The sequence below is a fragment of the Crinia signifera genome, chromosome 8 (assembly GCF_055691185.1).
Source record: "Crinia signifera chromosome 8, ASM5569118v1, whole genome shotgun sequence".
NCBI lineage: Eukaryota > Metazoa > Chordata > Amphibia > Anura > Myobatrachidae > Crinia > Crinia signifera.
The window spans coordinates 29,624,688-29,643,517 of record NC_139224.1 but is presented as its reverse complement, the minus strand read 5'-3'; the positions used below and the strand labels follow the sequence as shown (position 1 = coordinate 29,643,517).

At 44.8% G+C, this 18,830-nt stretch overlaps 1 protein-coding gene across 17 annotated transcripts in view; it reads right to left on the bottom strand.

The window, feature by feature from the left end:
* Window positions 1–18,830, bottom strand: part of CADPS (calcium dependent secretion activator) — a 388,847-nt gene that overhangs the window by 254,348 nt on the left and 115,669 nt on the right. For all 17 annotated transcript variants that reach the window (XM_083156060.1, XM_083156054.1, XM_083156062.1 and 14 more), the window contains exon 3: window positions 16,400–16,732. In XM_083156060.1, coding sequence (XP_083012186.1) covers window positions 16,400–16,732 — 333 coding nt within the window. The remainder of the gene's footprint in view (window positions 1–16,399; window positions 16,733–18,830) is intronic.

The window sequence follows — 18,830 nt, the reverse complement described above, 5'->3', positions numbered from 1 at the left end:
GAGGACGCTGGTGCTAATCCATTAGGTGCTGCGATGTTGATAATATTACAATGGAAACACACATACTGGAATATCTACGTAGCTATATCTATCCGTCATTATATACACACACACAAGCACTCACATGCATACAGTATATGCTTCATTCTGCTTATTACCAACATCATTATCATACGTTTCCATAATAATTACTGTCGCTCCCCTAAGAGGAAAATTTATGACATTTATAAACATCTAATATTTATAAATTCAGCGCTTTCTCCATAATTATGTAAAAATGTTTCTTATAAACATTGATTCTCCTCATTATGCGCTTCAAGAAAAGCCATTACAATTGCGACATGCTGAAGCGGGGTAGAATTTATTGGCAGATATAAGGATTTTCTGACCGCCGCGCTTCACGGGCTGTAATACTGTATGTAACATGTGTTACGTCCTAGTTTCATGGTAACAAAATAGACAGTTGTAGACAGTAGCTATTCTCTTCTAATATGGGGGCAGATGTATTAAGCTTTGAGAAGAGATAAACTTGAGATAAAGTGGAGATAAATTGGAAAGAGATAACGCACCAGCCAATCAACTTCCAACTGTCATGTTTCAAACACAGCTGATTGGCTGGTGCGTTATCTCCTTTCAATTTATCTCCACTTTATCTCAAGTTTATCTCTTCGCCAGGCTTAATACATCTGCCCCATGGCTCCCTATTGTTAGGGTGATTTAACTAGAGCAGTGGTCGCCAGCCCGTCGGTAGCTCGCGGCAGCGAATCGGGTGGCTCGACCACTCTGCTGCCCGCCCGCCTGTCTCTCCCTGCTGCCTGCCCGCCTGTCTCTCCCTGCCACCTGCTTTCTACCTACGAGCCTGAGGGGACTGGAGAAGAGGAGAGCGCATTGCGCGTCTCTCCTACCCCTCACTGTGCATCCCTGTCACTTGGCCGCCCAATCAGAGCTCGCTGGCCGGCAGCCAATCAGGAGCCGGCCCGCGAGCTTTGATTGGCGGACGGCCCAGTCACAAGGAAGTGAAGGGAAGGAGAGACGCGCGTTGTGCTGTGCTCTCCTTCCCTGAGAAGAGGAGAAGCGGCGGCAGCGGAGACACTGACACTGCAGGAGGACACCGGACACAATGGTGAGTGTGCTGTGTGTGAGTGTGCATACCACTTGCTGGCACTGTGGGGGCATATTACTTGCTGGCAATGTGGGGGCATAATGTACTACTTGCTGGCACTGTGGGGGCATACTACTTGTTTGCACTGTGGGGGCATACTAGTTGTTGGCACTGTGGGGGCATACTACTTGCTGGCACTGTGGGGGCATACTACTTGTTGGCACTGTGGGGGCATACTAGTTGTTGGCACTGTGGTGGCATACTAGTTGTTGGCACTGTGGGGGCATACTGCTTGCTGGCACTGTTCGGGCATACTGTACTACTTGCTGGCACTGTGGGGGAATATTACTTGTTGGCACTGTGGGGGCATACTGTACTACTTGCTGGCACGGTGGGGGCATACTACTTGTTGGCATGGTGGGGGCATACTACTTGTTGGCACTGTGGGGGCATACTGTACTACTTGCTGGCACTGTGGGGGCATACTAGTTGGCACTGTGGGGGCATACTGTACTACTTGCTGGCACTGTGGGGGCATACTACTTGTTGGCACGGTGGGGGCATACTACTTGTTGGCACTGTGGGGGCATACTACTTGTTGGCACTGTGGGGGCATACTGTACTACTTGCTGGCACTGGGGGGCATACTACTTGTTGGCACTGTGGGGGCATAATGTACTACTTGCTGGCACTGTGGGGGCATACTACTTGTTGGCACTGTGGGGGCATACTAGTTGTTGGCACTGTGGGGGCATACTACTTGCTGACACTGTGGGGGCATTCTACTTGCTGGCACTGTGGGGGCATATCCGGCACCATAGGGGCACAGATGGAACCGTGGGGGTATTCTTTTATCTGGCACTGTGGGGGCATACCTGGCACCGTGGGAGCATATGTGTATCTGGCACTATTGGGGGCATATGTGTATCTGGCACAATTTGGGCATATGTGTATCTGGCACTGCACTATTGGGGGCATATGTGTATCACAACCCCATTTTCATTGGATGCACCCTATGTGGCTACACCCAATTTTTGGCGCATGTAGTTATGTATGCGGCATAGTGTGTCAGGGCTATTACAGTGTGTGGCATAATGTGTAAAGGGCATTATTTGGTTATTAGGCAGATTTTTTTATTTTAGTAGCTCTTCGGGTGGTTCAGTTTGCCGTGAGTAGCTCGCACCCCGAAAAAGGTTGGAGACCACTGAACTACAGTATGTACTGTATAATTCCAATATGCCCCAGGGTATGCTACATCTGTGATTACAAACAATCATATCAGGACTTACTCCAACCACAAGGAGACGTCATATGCAAAAGTTTTAAATAAATATATATTTTTTAAATGATTAATTTTGTTTATTGTTTGTATGTATGGAATATATTCCATTTAACTCTGGCCGCTATTGACACTACTGTGTTGGATATATATATATATATATATATTATAAATACATATATTTATTGTTTTAGCGCTGATCCAGTCTTTGGGGGTTACTTAGACCTGACCGCTTCTCTGCTAACTTGCAGAGCCCTGCTATCAGCTAGCTGACATGGTCATTAGGTCGACACAAGCATTAGCCTGATGCTGCAGACCAAGGGGAGGGATGTATTAATATAAATCGCCGCCCAGCCGCCGCGATGCCAGCGCATATGTACTAACATATTCAGCTGGCATCGCGGTGCGGTGACGGAGGCCCCCCGCGATACCTGTAATGTGGTGTCACCTCTCTGCCGCCTCCTGCTCCCATCATGCCGGGACAGCTCAGCGTGGCTGTCCCCGGCGCCTCCTCCTCCCCCCTGCAGCCAGAAGGACGTCTGGCTGCCTTGCTAGGGGGAGGAGGGGTTTTCCTTCCGGGTCCAGAAGGACCTGCAGCAAGATAAACTGGAGGGAGGGGGAGAGGGGGTCGGCGGGGAAAGAAGCCCATAGGCTATCGCCACCCACCCTGCTATGCGGTCATGCGGCGGCCAGACATTAATACATTAGGAAATGCAGTAAAACCTGGGGGTTTTACCGCATTTTTAGTTTAATACATCCCGCTGTAAGGGTTATATTTACTAAAAGGTCATACTTAAATGAGGCTTCCAGGGCTAGAACATACATTTACTAACATTTAAACCTTAGCCTAACGTTAATTATGATCGATCTGGAATCTATAGCAGTGTATCAAAATGGACCTTTAGTAAATATATCCCCAATCCCCTCAACAGTAACGGCCAATACTACGGTTTTCATAAATCTACTGTAAAAATTAGCAAACCCTAGAAATCTTTGCACTTTTAATTGATTGATCTAGAAAAATTAATTAAGATTTCATTTTTCTACGATCCAAACTTAGATATCCTGGAGAGATGACAGATCTGGGAAATTGGAGTTCTTCTCAAATTCATACTTTCATAGTTTAATCCATAATTAATATTGTAAGACGTTCTACTGTAGAATGAGTTTTAGTTGCTTCTGGCAATCTACAAGATTGTCAGAAAATGCTAGGATGTCATCAAGAAAGGTCACCACGAAATGGTCCAAGAAATCCCACAGGACACTGCTAATAGACTGCTGTTCCAGGGGCTTTACAGAGGACAAAGAGTGTAACGAAATACTCACAGACTCCATACTTGGACTGGATAGTGGTCGTCCATTAGTCTTCAGGCCTAATGCTGATCAGGTTGTTGGCTTTCCATAGATGCAGTTTCATAAAGAGCTTCGCAGATCACAATCTTTAAAATTTGCCGTATTGTATTGCATTTTTTTTTTACCAATTACTATACTGCTGTCAATACAATAATACAGTATACTATCCATTTTGTCCGCTGGTCAGAGAGGATGAAGACTGAATTCACCCATTGATTGCATTATCTTTCAATTATTCCTTAAGAACTTCAAAGAGTGACTAAATATGACTGAAAGGTAATGCAGCTCCTTGTAGGCGTTTATTGGGACAATCTTGTGGTTGATGGGAAGCAGGTGATTGTCATTCGTCTTACCGCAAATATTTGCTCTGACACTGAGGAGGAATTCTATCAACAATTAGAACCCTACATTTCGCTGGGACATCAGAGGATTAACGATGGCAATATTTGAATGATAATTAATATAGCAGCCAACAGGGCTGCCATCAGAAACTGTAGGGGCCCAACCCCAAATGATTCTGTAGCACTGCTTCACCCCCATGTGACTTCATATATAGGAGTGTTGGGTTACTGCGGGAACAATTCCCAAGGAAGGCTTTATACGAGAAGTCCTCCCTGTGCATCTGTTGTTGCTCTTTCTGGTGCCGTTCGTTCTCCAGGTATTGGTGGTAGGAGACTCCCCCCTCTCTATATACCTGGGCCCCTTGCTTAGCAAACTTTTTATTACATAAATATCCAACAAAAAATTACCCCCCCCCCCACCACCACCACCACCACCACCACCGTAACTTATACTTCCTGAAACATTCTTTCAGTCTTCAAGACATTGTTATATCCTGATTATCATTCTATTTATCAAATGACTTCAACGGTAACGTCTTCAGCACAATATATCTCCTCTAGGCTTCCTCTAACAGTTAGGTAAGGTTGATTCCATGGCCCCCTGATCTTCTTTATCCATATCACTGTTCTTGGGAAATAAATAAGCTCTCTTAGATTCCAGCATCACTAAAATACAGATGACATTTCCAGGTCACCCTTTCTGGTGGCCCACGTTCCTGTATACTTTGTTGCCACTTCATCCTGAATGTCCTCTGCCCCACCTCAAACAATTCCCCTTATCCTCATGGTCTTTGTTTTCCACGTCCAGTTTGTCTAAAACCAATGAATGTGTACACACTGGCCGATATATCAATTGAACAGATGCTATAACACAAAAAGTGGTGATCTGTATGGCGCTGAGTTCCCCTCTCTGCATATACTTCTAAGTACATTTTTCTAGGTGGTCTCCCCTCTGGTGGCACTCTTTCAGTCTGGTAGCTGGATTTTAACCCAATAACTGACCTTGGGAGTGTGCCCTATGTGCACGTAAAGGTTTCTTTCTGGAATCCTTTATACACAGATATTTCTTCCTTTCACACTGGAACCATCAATACGAGAAATAATATGGAGTAGACTCACCAAAGGTAGGTGCCCTATGTGCACAAAAAGGTTTCTTTTGCTGTTATCCCCTTCTGACGCTGGGCGTAAGGAATCTTAACTCCAAAGATGAATCCAATACGATTTATTCAACAAAACAACGATATAAAATCCATATACAGTCTGTAAAATCCGTAGGAAATACTGGGTGCTCACAGGTGGCCCGGGTTACCTCCCTATCCGGATGAGAGGGTCCCCCAACGGCTGAAGATGACTCACAGCGCCAAACTTAGAGCCTCCCAAGTAAATCCCTTCCTCCAACTGATTTACCGGGCCACCTGTGAGCAACCCAGTATTTCCTACGGATTTTACAGACTGTATATGGATTTTATATCGTTGTTTTGTTGAATAAATCGTATTGGATTCATCTTTGGAGTTAAGATTTCTTACGCCCAGCGTCAGAAGGGGATAACAGCAAAAGAAACCTTTTTGTGCACATAGGGCACCTACCTTTGGTGAGTCTACTCCATATCATTTCTCGTATTGATGGTTCCAGTGTGAAAGGAAGAAATATCTGTGTATAAAGGATTCCAGAAAGAAACCTTTACGTGCACATAGGGCACATTCCCAAGGTCAGTTAGTGGGTTAAAATCCAGCTACCAGACTGAAAGAGTGCCACCAGAGGGGAGACCACCTAGAAAAACGTACTTAGAAGTATATGCAGAGAGGGGAACTCAGCGCCATACAGATCACCACTTTTTGTGTTTTATGCTGTAGTAGAGATTCCAGGAATCTCAGGTGGATCTTGGGCTGCAGAGCTCCAGGCGCAGTCATTATCTTCAACATTCTTTTCCATGAACAGATGCTATATTGATGCACCATCAGCCAGTGTGTACATGCGATATATCTGTAAACAGTCGCATTGGCTGTGCACCACAGCTGATGCCCGATACATCTAAAGATATAGCGGGGCGTCCTGCTGTGTGTATGGGTGATCCGCGACCACCTGTACAGCCGCGCCAGGAGCTGCCGGTACTTGACAGCTGCACATTTGGGTCAGTCCAGAGGGATCGGGCAGCGAGTATGGAGAACACGCTGCCCGATTAGGGATGGTCATCGACCATCAATGATTTGATTTCATCGATGGTTTATGGCCGATGTCAAATACTTTTGCCATCGATGGGGGAGAATTAGACGGTTTCCCTACATCGATGGCACAGCAAACCCAATGTTTTTCTTCTTTTTTTATCAAAGTGCACAGAGCATAGCTCAGCCCACGACACCCACAAAGCCCCACCCACATATTTTCATTGGCCCACAGGCCAATCACTCAAACATAATAGATGACCATCGATATGTAAAACTATTGATGGTCACCCATTCAATAGTTTTACACTATCAATGGGCAGTTGCACTTTTGCCATCGATGGAAACCATCGATGACAAAGGCATTGATGGCCATCCCTATGCCCGATCCGTCTGTAGATATATCTGCAGATCGATTGATCTGCAGATATATCTATTAGTGTGTACCCGGCTTTAGAAAAATCTCCTTAATGTGCACATTTCTCCCACAGGATACTACAAATACTTCAATTCATGCACTTATAATCGGACGTCTTTGGCTGTATCACATAAACAACCCTGTCCGCTCAAAGTAAACTCATTCCTTACACACAGAAAGGCTTAATGAGGCCGAGTTATTTATTGTAAATCCTGCAAAGTAAATCCATAATGATGAATGCTTAGTCCGGTACTTGCGCTATTTATAGCTGCTCTCAGGATTCTAATGCAGAATTAGTCTTGCAAAAGCCATGTAATGATATACCATAATTAAATGATGACAATATTTTAATTACATGTAAATAGGAAACCATTCTGAACATTTTCCAAATTACACAAATAACATTAATTTAATAACCTTTTCATGGCATTTACTTGGATCAGGCCATCATTAAAATTGTGACGTAAATATAGAAACAGAGCCTGATCTTGTATGCAGCTGCATCTAGCGATTTTTAACTTTTCTGCGCCTGCATCTTGAGACTCATCGTTACAATTTAGAGTTGCATGGATTTCAGATGTTTCACTGCAGATGTTAAAAGGGGCGTGTCTGTCAACCAGCAGGCAACAAGGTGAATGCACCAATGGGTGGGTTGGGATGTGCTATGGGCGTGTATTTAATTTTACCATTCAGAGTCGTACAAAGGGGCTTGCGCGATCCAACCCGAACTGTCCCCGATGTTGTATTCCTGCGCCTGCGCAAGACCTGTCCTGCACATGCGGATAGCACACTAGGGGACACATCTGACTGATTGAAAGGCAGAAGTGTTGGGTTCACCCATGTTTTCAGAAAATGGCCAGGCCAAGGACTGCCGCGCAAAGGACAGTTTCATTTGCCTTGCGAGCTGCACTGCGACAGGCAGCCCGAGTAAGGTTAGACTGAGTCAGACCTACAGACAACCAGTGTCTGACTGGCTCATAGATATTCAGGGAAAATCCACAGTGGGATCTACTGACTGAGGGCCCTAGCCCCCTTTAGTGGTCAGGTTCCAGACCATGCACCTACATTATACATTGTTACTTTAGTGGTGGGTCAGTAACATGGCAGAGCAGGATCATGGAAGAACTTGGTGCAGTCTCCATAGAAACTAAGCAAGCACCCAATATTCTTCCTCCTGCTAATCAAAGGGGACCGGTTTTCTGCATGTCCTTTCTAATGGTCGGATGACAAAGTCCTTTAGTGGTGACTAGCCATTTCCGCTGCTGGGGGCCTGCAACACACCTTAAGCTTGAACCCCCTACTGCAGCATTCCCTGGTGGCTCTTTATTGCCCCAGTCTGACACAATAGGCAATATTACATATTACATAATTATATATGCCAGAATTTATTTTGGGTTGGGGAGAGCCAACCGAACTGGCATCTTTCAAACAAAGGGACAGATGTATTAATCCTGGTGAAGGGATAAAGTGGAGATAAAGTACAAGGAGATAACGCACCAGCCAATCAGCTATGTTTGAAAATCACCTTCCACATAGCAATTAGGAGCTGATTGGCGGTTACTTTATCTCTCTGTAGTATGAAGACCCCTATATATGCTATTTCAACTAGATATGTCCTTGTTCCACTGTAAGTTCTTTGGGAGAGAACTACCTTTTCTCAATCATTGATGATTAAAGATCCATAGGAGAATCTGGGAAATTCAGGATGTTAACAAATCCCCGAGTCCCCAAACCTGATAAATTTTTGGTGGGGAACCTACAAATCTGGAAATTCCCGACCCCGGCATCGTCCAAACGGGGAATTGGGGCAATACATTACAGATGCATGGGCCCATTAAGTGCTGCAAAATGAGTCTGAATTGCCTCAGGCTAACTCGATTCGCACAGATTTCACCCGTTGCCGACGGAACGGGAAGAGAAATTGTCCTAATTCGGGTCAGTGTGATGTCCCCTCAGGTCCGATGCATGGTCCCGTGCGCACCGGACCTGAGTCTGAGGCAGGTATCACATCACAAGTTAAAGGACCACATGTGATGGATCGCATGTGACCCTGTTGCCAGGGAAGGTCCTGGGCGGCTTGCGGGTGATGGGATGGACATACACTGTGAGAAATTGCAGTAGTGTATGCCCAGCTTTAGAAAGCTTTTCATGTCAATTAAAAAAAAATTTAGTTTGGTAGTCAGGAGTATTGAATGATTATTTAGGGGCATGCATGCCTTGCATTGTATACATTTAATTTAATTGTGGGTGTGGTCAACCCTATTCTGGGTGTGTCTAAGCAGTTTTGAGGTATGGACTGAAATGGTACAAATATGGCAACTTGGTACTAGAGGGGTATTCAATCCTTATTTCCAACTGTCCAAACATCTTTTAATTTTGAAACTGTCAAAAACGTTCCAACAGTCGGAAAACGTGGATCTGCAAAAACTTCCCAATTCAACAATCCACCCTCCATTTCCGACAATGCGGATTCGCCTTTTTACAAAGTCAAATCTGCATGACAGAAAGACGTTTAAAAACGTCCAAGTTTGAATAGGTGTGTGCCAATATTTCCGACTATCGGAAATATCGGCAAACATTAAAGAACCCACCTTACAGAAAGGGAAACACAGTAGTATTATTTACAGGGAAATTATATTTGTTTATTTAGAAAATTAAAATGATGCATTTATTGTCATTTTCCTATCTTGCCACTGTAAGAAAGCAATGTGATACATTTTCCGCATGTGATAGACAAACAATGACAGCAGAATTTGATATGACCGTGTCAAAGTGTTTAATAAATCGTTTTGTTCCTGCTGATCCACTTAAATCATCTGGGAGAGCTACTGTGCTGAGCACTTAGTCATATTACCTATTACATCTATGACCCTTTAGAGGTTGTGTCAAGGGTACCATTCCGTGAAGCCATATTAATAGCACACAACGATAAAATGTCCGTGATCTCTCCAGATTTCATTGGTGGAACCAGCGGAATGCAAGAGGTCCGTAAATAGACACTGGAGTTTTCATAAGGGCATGGGAAACAATATGTGGGATTGGCATATAGAATTTAAAATACAGGTGTGTCCTCGTACATCAGCCTGGCATGAGTGAGCCGACAGGTTCTCTACAATTTGGGCATATTTGGCAACACAATTTGACTATTTCGCACAGAGAGACTTTGCTGGTTAATTTGGTATATGACACTTGTATATTGTGTGCTCCTACATTGTAGGAAAAAAATTGGAGGTCGGCACACCCAAGGTCGTTATGTACCACTGAAGGTCACCTGTAATAGGTTCGACACCTGTAATAGGCTGAGATGCCTAAGGTCGACATTCAAAAGATAGACAAGGGTTTTTTTACTTTTTCTTTTGACCAGACGTGCCAACGGACGGTATTTCATTCCCTTCCATCAGCATGGACGGGAGAATACAATAGTGTGCCGAGGGGTAGCGAGGCACCATGCCCAAAGTATGGCTAGTGCAGCGGTGCACCAATACAGTGTTCATGACGACCAAGTGAACATTCGGGACAAAAAAAAAATTGGAAAAACCCATGTCGGTCTTTTGACTATCGACCTACCCATTGTCGACCTTCCATCCATGTCGACCTATTTCAGGTGTCAACCTAAGTCATGTTGACCTTTAGTGGTCATGCCCAATGCATGTCGACCTTGGGTTGGTCCACCCAAAGACCCATACCCATCCAAGTAACAGTTTGTAGAAAAACTTTGCGGTAGATCCCACAAAATATTGTTTCCTATGGCCATTGCTCCTTCCCTGTGTGCGGTACACAATTACCAACAACAAGACACTTCTGAAACATTACAGCCAATTAATGCAAAGTCATTTCACTCGTTATTACACAAGCTTTTAAATAAACGACATAATGTTCCCGGGAGAAATCTGCTATGCAAAGAGCCCCATACACATCTGAAGATGGACTTATCTTGAAGGTGAAATGTTCTCGCACAATTTCAAGATTTGCATAATGCTATATAAATGAAAAATCACAGTTGCTGTAAAAGCTTAAGGACAACTCAGTGTAATATTAAAGCGAACGCTGAGTCGGCTGTTCTGTCGGCTGGATTCCGATGAGAGAAATAAAATAAAGCATGTAAGTGTAAGAAATATTCTAAACCCACTATAAATGATATATAATTTGGGTCTGGATCATTCGGTCAAGAGACCAGGTCAACTGTCAAAGGGGGTATATTCAATTGATGCTGGATCCATTCTGAAATTATTTTGCCACAATGGATCCGGGAACCATTATTCAATGGCGGGTGATTGATGTTCACTCGGCCGGTGCTGGGACCAAGTGAGCGCAGCGCCGGGAGGCAGCAGTAGCTGGGCCGGGTGAGCAGCTCTCACCTGGCCCGGCGGCGGGACAGGGGAGTGCGGTGAGTGGTATGGGAGTCAGCAGGTGGGTACGAGAGGCAGCGGACAGGAGGAGGCGGCGGCGCAATGTAAGCTGCTGCTCACCCGGTCCCGTCCTCCCTGCCTTAATCCATCATCTTTTCATGTCGGATTGAGACTGCCAGAAACATGGCAAAAACCTTTCGGTTTAGTCTGTTTCTGGCAAAAGCAGATGGATTAGCAGCTATTCCGTCATTCCACCTGGTTTTCGGCAGGTCAAATAGATTGAATAGATCAGAACCCTTTCCGATCTATTCTAGTGTTCCCGCCAGGCTGTTTTAGCGGGGCGCTGCGCCCTGCCCGTTTTTTAAAGGGCAAAATGCGCCCTGCCCCTCTAGCAGCGCCCCGATAAAACAGCCTGGTGCCTGTCCGACTCCTTGCACGGGGAAGCCCAGCGCCGCCATAGACGGCGATGCCCGGCGCTTCCCTGGCATCAAGGCATCTTCCCCCTGTGGTGACAGGATCTTCAACGCAGCCGGGCCCGCCCACTTTAGTGACGCCGGCGGCCCGGCCCGCCCACTTTAGTGACGCCGCCAGGTGGGCCCGCCCACTTTAGTGACGCCGCCAGGCGGGCTCGCCCACTTTAGTGACGTCGGCGGCCCGGTCCGCCCACTTTAGTGACGTCGGCGGTCTGGGACCGCCCACAAGTGTGCCGTCGGCTGCCCCGGCCCGCCCCCCGGCGCCCTGCCTGGCACAATTTCTAGAGGGAACACTATATTCATGTCGAAAACTGCCGTTTTTCGGCAAGACGGCAGTTTTGACATGCATTGAATATACCCCAATAGGTCGACCACTATTGGTCGATAGGCAAAAGGCGAGAAAGCAAAGAGGGCAACATGCAATAGGTCGATATGGTTAAAAGGTCAACACATGCAAAAGGTTGACAGTTAAAGGTCAACATTATTTTTTTCATGCTTTTTTTTTTGGTGCCAGCAGATGTCGACATGACACCATATGAATGGACCGCATCCCCTCTCGGTGCACTCATATTCTCTCTCTATGCCCACTGGGAGGGTAATGTAAGAACAAGACGGGTTTTGCAAAAAAAAAAAAACATTAAAAAGACTCATGTCGACCCTTTTTCCATGTCAACTGTTTGCCTCTGTTGATCATTTAACCATGTTGACCTAATGCATGTTGAACCTATTCACGTGATGATCTATTGTGTGTCGACGCATTAACTGTTGACCTTATAACCACATACCATATCATTTATCAGTACAGGGGCTCAGATATTTGATTTATGCCATGGTACAACAAAGACATTATTAGGTTTCCATAACAATAGGTTTGTTTTAATCAAAGATAAAGGTCTTATTAACTCAAATCATTATTCCAGAATCAATTCTACACTATACAAAGTAGCCAATCAGAAGCAGACGATCTCAGACTATACAGCACAGGGGAACCATAATGAGTTGTGCACAAATATGCATCTAGATAAAAGTCAAAGGAGATCTCAATGTTGCTTTGCATCCTCCTAAAACTGCAGGGTAATCTCTTCCTATTGTTCAGATCCGTGCCAACATCTGGAGCCAAATGTTCTGTACAGAAAACACAATAGTGCCGCAGTACGGGAATCTGCTGAGATTACGTGGCTCTAATCTCCCCCGAAGATACTTGTACTGTATCAGGTCCTTATTATTTCATTTACCCATAGTTTGTTGACTTGAGAGTGTATAAGGGTTGAATACATTTTGCATACAAATGTGGCAATTCTGCATTAGTTCATGGCAAAACAGGGACAGGGCTGTCTTAACACTGTAGGCCTCCGGCAAAGCAATGCATTTCGGGCCCCTCCACATCCATTCACGGGATAAAATGCAATCCCGATGTATTAATATACATCGCCGCCCTTCGCATGGCAGCCGCCGCGATGCTGCCGCATATGTACTAACATATGCGGCCAGCATCAGGTTGCGGTGATGGAGACCCCCACGATACCTGTGATGTGGTCTGCGGGGGTCTCCGTCACCTCCCGGCGGCTGCCAGCATCCCCCTGCATCTCCTCCTCCCCCTGAAGCCGGATGTCCTCCCGGCTGTGACACCAGGGGGAGGAGGAGATCAAAGGAGGACGTGGGGGGGGGGGGCGCGCGGACGGCGGGCGATACCCTGCCTAGCGAAAACGGGGCGGACGGGTATTGATACATAGGAAAATGCGGTAAAACAGGTGTTTTCCCTTTAGTACATCCCGCCCTATGACTGGAGTATAGCTACAGCCACCCACCAAGCAGCATGATGACAGCCAATCACTGTTTGGCTGCAGGCTGGGAAGCAGGAAGAGGAATGCTGATTGGTCCCTCTGTTTGTGTGTGACTCACAATCATGTCAACCAGGCAGTGTTCTCTGCTGCCTCCCAAGAAGCTCAGGAGGCGGATGCCCACAACCCAATTTGCCCCAGTTCGAAGGCCCCTAGAATTGGGGGGCCCTTGGGCAGCTGCCCATTGAGCCCATACATTAAGATGGCTCTGAACAGGGGCTAATAAGTGATTGGTTTCTGGATGGTACTGGGCATTGGTCAGCAAATAACTCCTCAGTCTCTTAAGCCCTGTACACACAGGGCGATATATCGCCGAGAGATATATTGCTCACGCTGAGCGATATATCGCTCGGTGTCCCGTTTGCATCAGCAACCAGAGATGGTCACTGATGAAAAAGAAACCAGCGATCACAACGGGCAGAAAACAAGAGCGCGCACCCGTCGATTTATCGCCGGTGCACACTCCCATCGTTGCCAATATGGTCGCTCAGCGACCATATTTCCAGCAATAGTTGCAATAATCGCCCCCGTGTGTACGCACCTTTATACATTTTGCAAACTAGAAATATATTTTTTTTAAAGAATCTCTGCAAATGAAAGAGTTAAACTCAAGAACAGTGATCACGGTGTGCTTGGTCGCATTCCAAATGCTTCTCGACCATATCCCAAGGGCTTGCGCCCGGTTCGCCCTCACCCAGAGGGAACAGAAGACTTTATATGGCTGGAAGTAGCAATCATATAGAAAAAAAGCATACTGTACGTTCTACAATGTCACGGCAATGTACAGAGGGTGCACCAAACTGCGGGGATCATTATGCATGGCAGTTTATATGACTCTTAATCTGTCCTGGGGATCTGTTCTACAGCGAGTTATTTCTGGTACTCGGGGCATGTCAGTCCCTGCCAAGAAGAGAAACGCAGTGCCTACGGGCAGGCTGATGGACGTTTTTACTGAAGGCACATCCTGGCCCAGATATCAGGCCATTGGTAGACCTTATAAGCCTAAGCAACATGAATATATTCTACCCTGCATAAAAACCTGGTTGCGTGCGCTCAACTATGTTGTTTTAAACAACTGTGGGAAACATTGAATGTTCTCCATAAGACAGAGCCGTGATTGACAGATCGGCTGCCCCAGATGTGTTACGGCAGGGAGATTCATTCAGCCACTTTGCTGCAGAGATGGATCAGCAATGTCATGTAGGAACTGATTCATATCAGCCAGAGGGAAGGTGTGAAAGTAAATGGGAAGAATAAATATATGTGTGTGTGTGTGTGTGTGTTTTACCTTAATGGGTAGGTGGTCTAATGCTTTGACTATCACTGAGGGGTTTATTTACTAAGACGAGAGTTCTATTGAAGATAAAATGTTGCTACAGGCAACCAATCATTTAATCTCTATTATCTTCTAGAAGGTGCTAAATAAGTAGATTCTGATTGGTTGCTTTGGACAACATCCCATATTCAATAGAACTCCCAGCTTCGTAAAGAAACTCCTGCGAATAGTGAAATTAGCTCAATGAGCACAAGCATCTTCTCATCTTCCAACAGAGGTCCATGGTTCACCGAACTTCATACCCAGTGCAATTTAATCGGCCCTGTAATGACCTGTGATGTGAGGCAGTTAGCATCACAGTTAAGGACCGCTCAGAGGTTGCCATGGTGATCGAGTGACATTGGTAAGTTTAAAGAAAGATTCTATTGCAGTAAAATAGTAGTGTTCATTCTAGCACCTGACATCTTTGAAAACCCATGCAGTTCCTCTTCCCTGCCTGGGGTGTCGCTGTCTGCTGTGGTGTTTGTAGCACAGGTCCGGTTTGCATATCAGTACTGATATACAGACCCCACTGTGCTAGAAGCACTACAGCAAACAGCAACACCCAAGGCAGGGAAGAGGAACTGCATGGGTTTTCAAAGATAGCGGGTGCTAGAATGAACACTAAAATAGACCATTAGCCTACAACAAGTTCCATAAATCTATGGGTCCATACATATGCAATATTGTACACGACTGCTACGATTTTGCGATCATGTGTACACCTTATACATTATCGTGCTGAACTAAGTTGTAACAATCGTGTACAATATTGCATAGTGTGTATGGGCCCTAAAATCTGTGATGTATATACAATTTGCACAAAATAAATATATAAATAAAATGAGGTATGTGCTATTAATTACAGCAATAGACATTGGTCTAGGACAGGGGTGGGCAATAAGCGTCCCTCCAGCTATTGATGAACTACACATCCCACCATGCCTTGCTTTAGTTTTGCAATTTGCCCATGCTGAAACTAATGCAAGGCGTGTAGGGATATGTAGTTCCTCAACAGCTGGAGGGCTGTTATTGCCTACCACTGGTCTAGGAGGATTGCGGTGGTACACAGACTGCAAGAAACCAGAGAGAACTATCGTTGAGGGTACCCACCAATAATTATTATCAGCATTTTTGATTCTTAAATATGGTGAAGGGTTACCTTGAGATTTGATCAGATTTGGGGCTCTGGGCCAGATACACTTAGCTTCAAAAGTGATATAATGGAGAGTGATAAACAGCCAACCAATAAGCTCCTGTCTGAAGTTTTTCAAACACAGTCTGTGACATGACAGGAAGGAGCTGATTGGCTGGCTGTTTATCACTCTCCATTTTATCACTTTTGAAGCTTAGTGCATCTGGCCCTCTGACTGCTATGTCTGCCACGGCAGGTCCAGGTGCTCCTCATTTATTGACAGCCGACTATTTTAACAATAATGTAATTTAGAGCATTCAGAACGAAATTCAAGAGCTCACTTCTTACAATGAAAGATGAACAGTTAATGTGACTATCAGAAACATTGAGGATATTACATTCCAGCCTTTATTTACCATGTAGAGATCAGCAGATGTTAGAACGTATTTTATTGATAATGGCTTTGTACGAAGCCGATTCATACTGTATTTTGGACTCCCAACCCCATCTCTTGCCAGGGGGTAGCACACTGATGGATGCACTGGTCTGCCTGAGTACTGTGCTGACACTAAAGATTGAAGAGACCCCTAGGAGCAGAGCTATCTCTATAAATCATATATGACGTCTCACCTGGCATGCGTTGTACAGCAGTTGGTGCTCAAACTTCTTAATCCCCAGGATCTGTTGGAACATTTCGTAGAGTTGCTCCTTGCTGAGAATGAGCTCCGAGGCAGCACTGGCCGTCATCCTGGCTTGTTGCTTGCGGGGATCCTCCTCTCCCCGGTAGATGGCATCGAATTTAGCGATCCAGGAGCTCAGCACAGTTTCCTTGCTCAGGCCATCGATTTCCGGAAGGCTCCTCACCCTCTTTTCTATGTGCTTTTTGAAAACCTCTCTGGAGTCGTTGGCAGAGCAGCCCCCGCTCTGAACCATCCTCGCTACACGGTCGCTCTTCAGGAAAACCTATAATTGCACGTAAAAAATAAACATTATTGCATGGAGACGGGTTTGCGGTTCTTGCAGAATTTTAAAGTCTGTCTAGTTTCTGAGCCTCGGTTATTTCGGAGCTGTTATTGTCAAATAAATCAGGGTGGTATAAGAAGTTGCATTTACTTTTTATGACAAGTGCATAAACCCACTCTGGCAATTCATGCCCGGCACAGTAACACAACACATCAAACACATTTATACACTCCATCATTAAAGCAAGCACCGAACGGTCTAGAATAGTCTAGGTGCAATGCATTTCTTTATGGGAGCATTGGTTACGGAAATGATTACTTTTAACAAGTCTGCGGGAAGTAATGACGTACAGTAAGCGCTGAGGTTCTGCATAATTCAGCCTGGCTACCAATGATTGCACATACCAATATGTGGCAGTGCGGATGGTGTAATGGTTACATCACAGTTCTGAGGTCATGGGTTCGAATCCCACCATGGCCCTAACTGTATGGAGTTTGTATATTCTCCCTGTGTTTGCGTGAGTTTCCTCCGGGTACTCTGGTTTCCTCCCACAACCCAAAAATATACTGGTAGGTTAATTGGCTCCTAACAGAAATGACCCTAGACTGTCTGTGTGTGCGTGTACATGTCCTAGGGAATATAGATTGTAAGCTCCACTGGGGCAGGGACAGATGTGAATGTACAAATATTCTCTGTGCAGCGCTGCGGAATATGTGTGCGCTATATATTTAACTGGTAATAAATAAATAAGGCCTTTTTTTATTTTTTGGGGGCTAGACCAGGGATGAGTAATCTTTTTCCCTCCAGCTGTTGTTAAACTACCCATCCCAGCATGCACTGCTACAGTCTTGCTACTTGGCCATGTTAAAACTATTCCAGGGCATGCTGGGATGCATAATTCAACAACAGCTGGAGGGCCAAATATCCTATTACCTGTGATTGACAGGCTTGCTTGGGGCTATCTAATTAGCCCCGATAAACCAGCGTGTGCAAAAGTTCCGGTAACGCCCGGTTTTCAGCAAAAAAAATGGGGCTATGGCCAGGCAGAAAACACACAGGTTCAGTGAAACAGGTCTATTATCACCTTATCCAATCGGACAGCCCAATGAAAAACACTGGTGATATGTTTAAGAGGTGATATGATTAGTATGTTCAAATACAGGATTGGGAATCATATGGAACAGGGAGAGGATTTGTTCACTAACAGGCCTATACTTAGGACACATGGGCATGTACTGAGGCTGGAGGAAAAGAAATTCCGTACTGAATTAAGAAGAGGATTCTTCACCATTAGAGCAGTAAGATTCTGGAACTCATTGCCGGTGGTGGTGGTTACAGCAACTACTGTTAATGAATTTCAATCAAAACTGGATGCCTTTTTGGCCACTAAGGGAATCCTATAGATATGACTTACTCAAGTCAGTAGTTACAAGTCAGATAGGTTGAACTCGATGGACCAACGTCTTTTTTCAGCCTCAATTACTATATTACTATATATCAGTAAAAATAATGAAAACTGTACGCTTTTCGGTACCGGAGTTTTACTGGTGGTAATATATTTATTATTTATTTACAGTTTCTTATATAGCGCAGCATGTCCCAACCCCTTAATCTTATATGTGAATGGTCCCAGTTGTTTTTCTTTATAAAAGATTTCAGAGCTTCCAACAACTTTTGTAAGTGTGACTCAGATGGCAGCTTCCAATCCATTTGAAAAGCATCCAAGTTCTTTTCATCTTTTATAAATTAGACCTTGTTGTCTGTGTCTCCAGCTCCCGCTATTTGTCTTTGTATTCCATTAACACGGACTGTATACAAACAAGGTCAGTACTTCAAAGCTTTACATTATACAGAAGGAGAACGCGCTGGGTGGTGGAAACAAAATAAATATAAAATTCAAGGTAACAAAAGCATCAAAGACGCGTAAAATAGAACTGCCACCATATTCTATACACAATCAGCTGCCGTGTAAAAAAAATAAAAAAACAATAAAGAATAAAAAAAGAATAGAATAATTGTAATACTGAAATTCTTAAAATAAAAAAAATAAAAATAAAAAATAATATAAAAAACAAAGTAGCAAGTAAAAAAAAACACA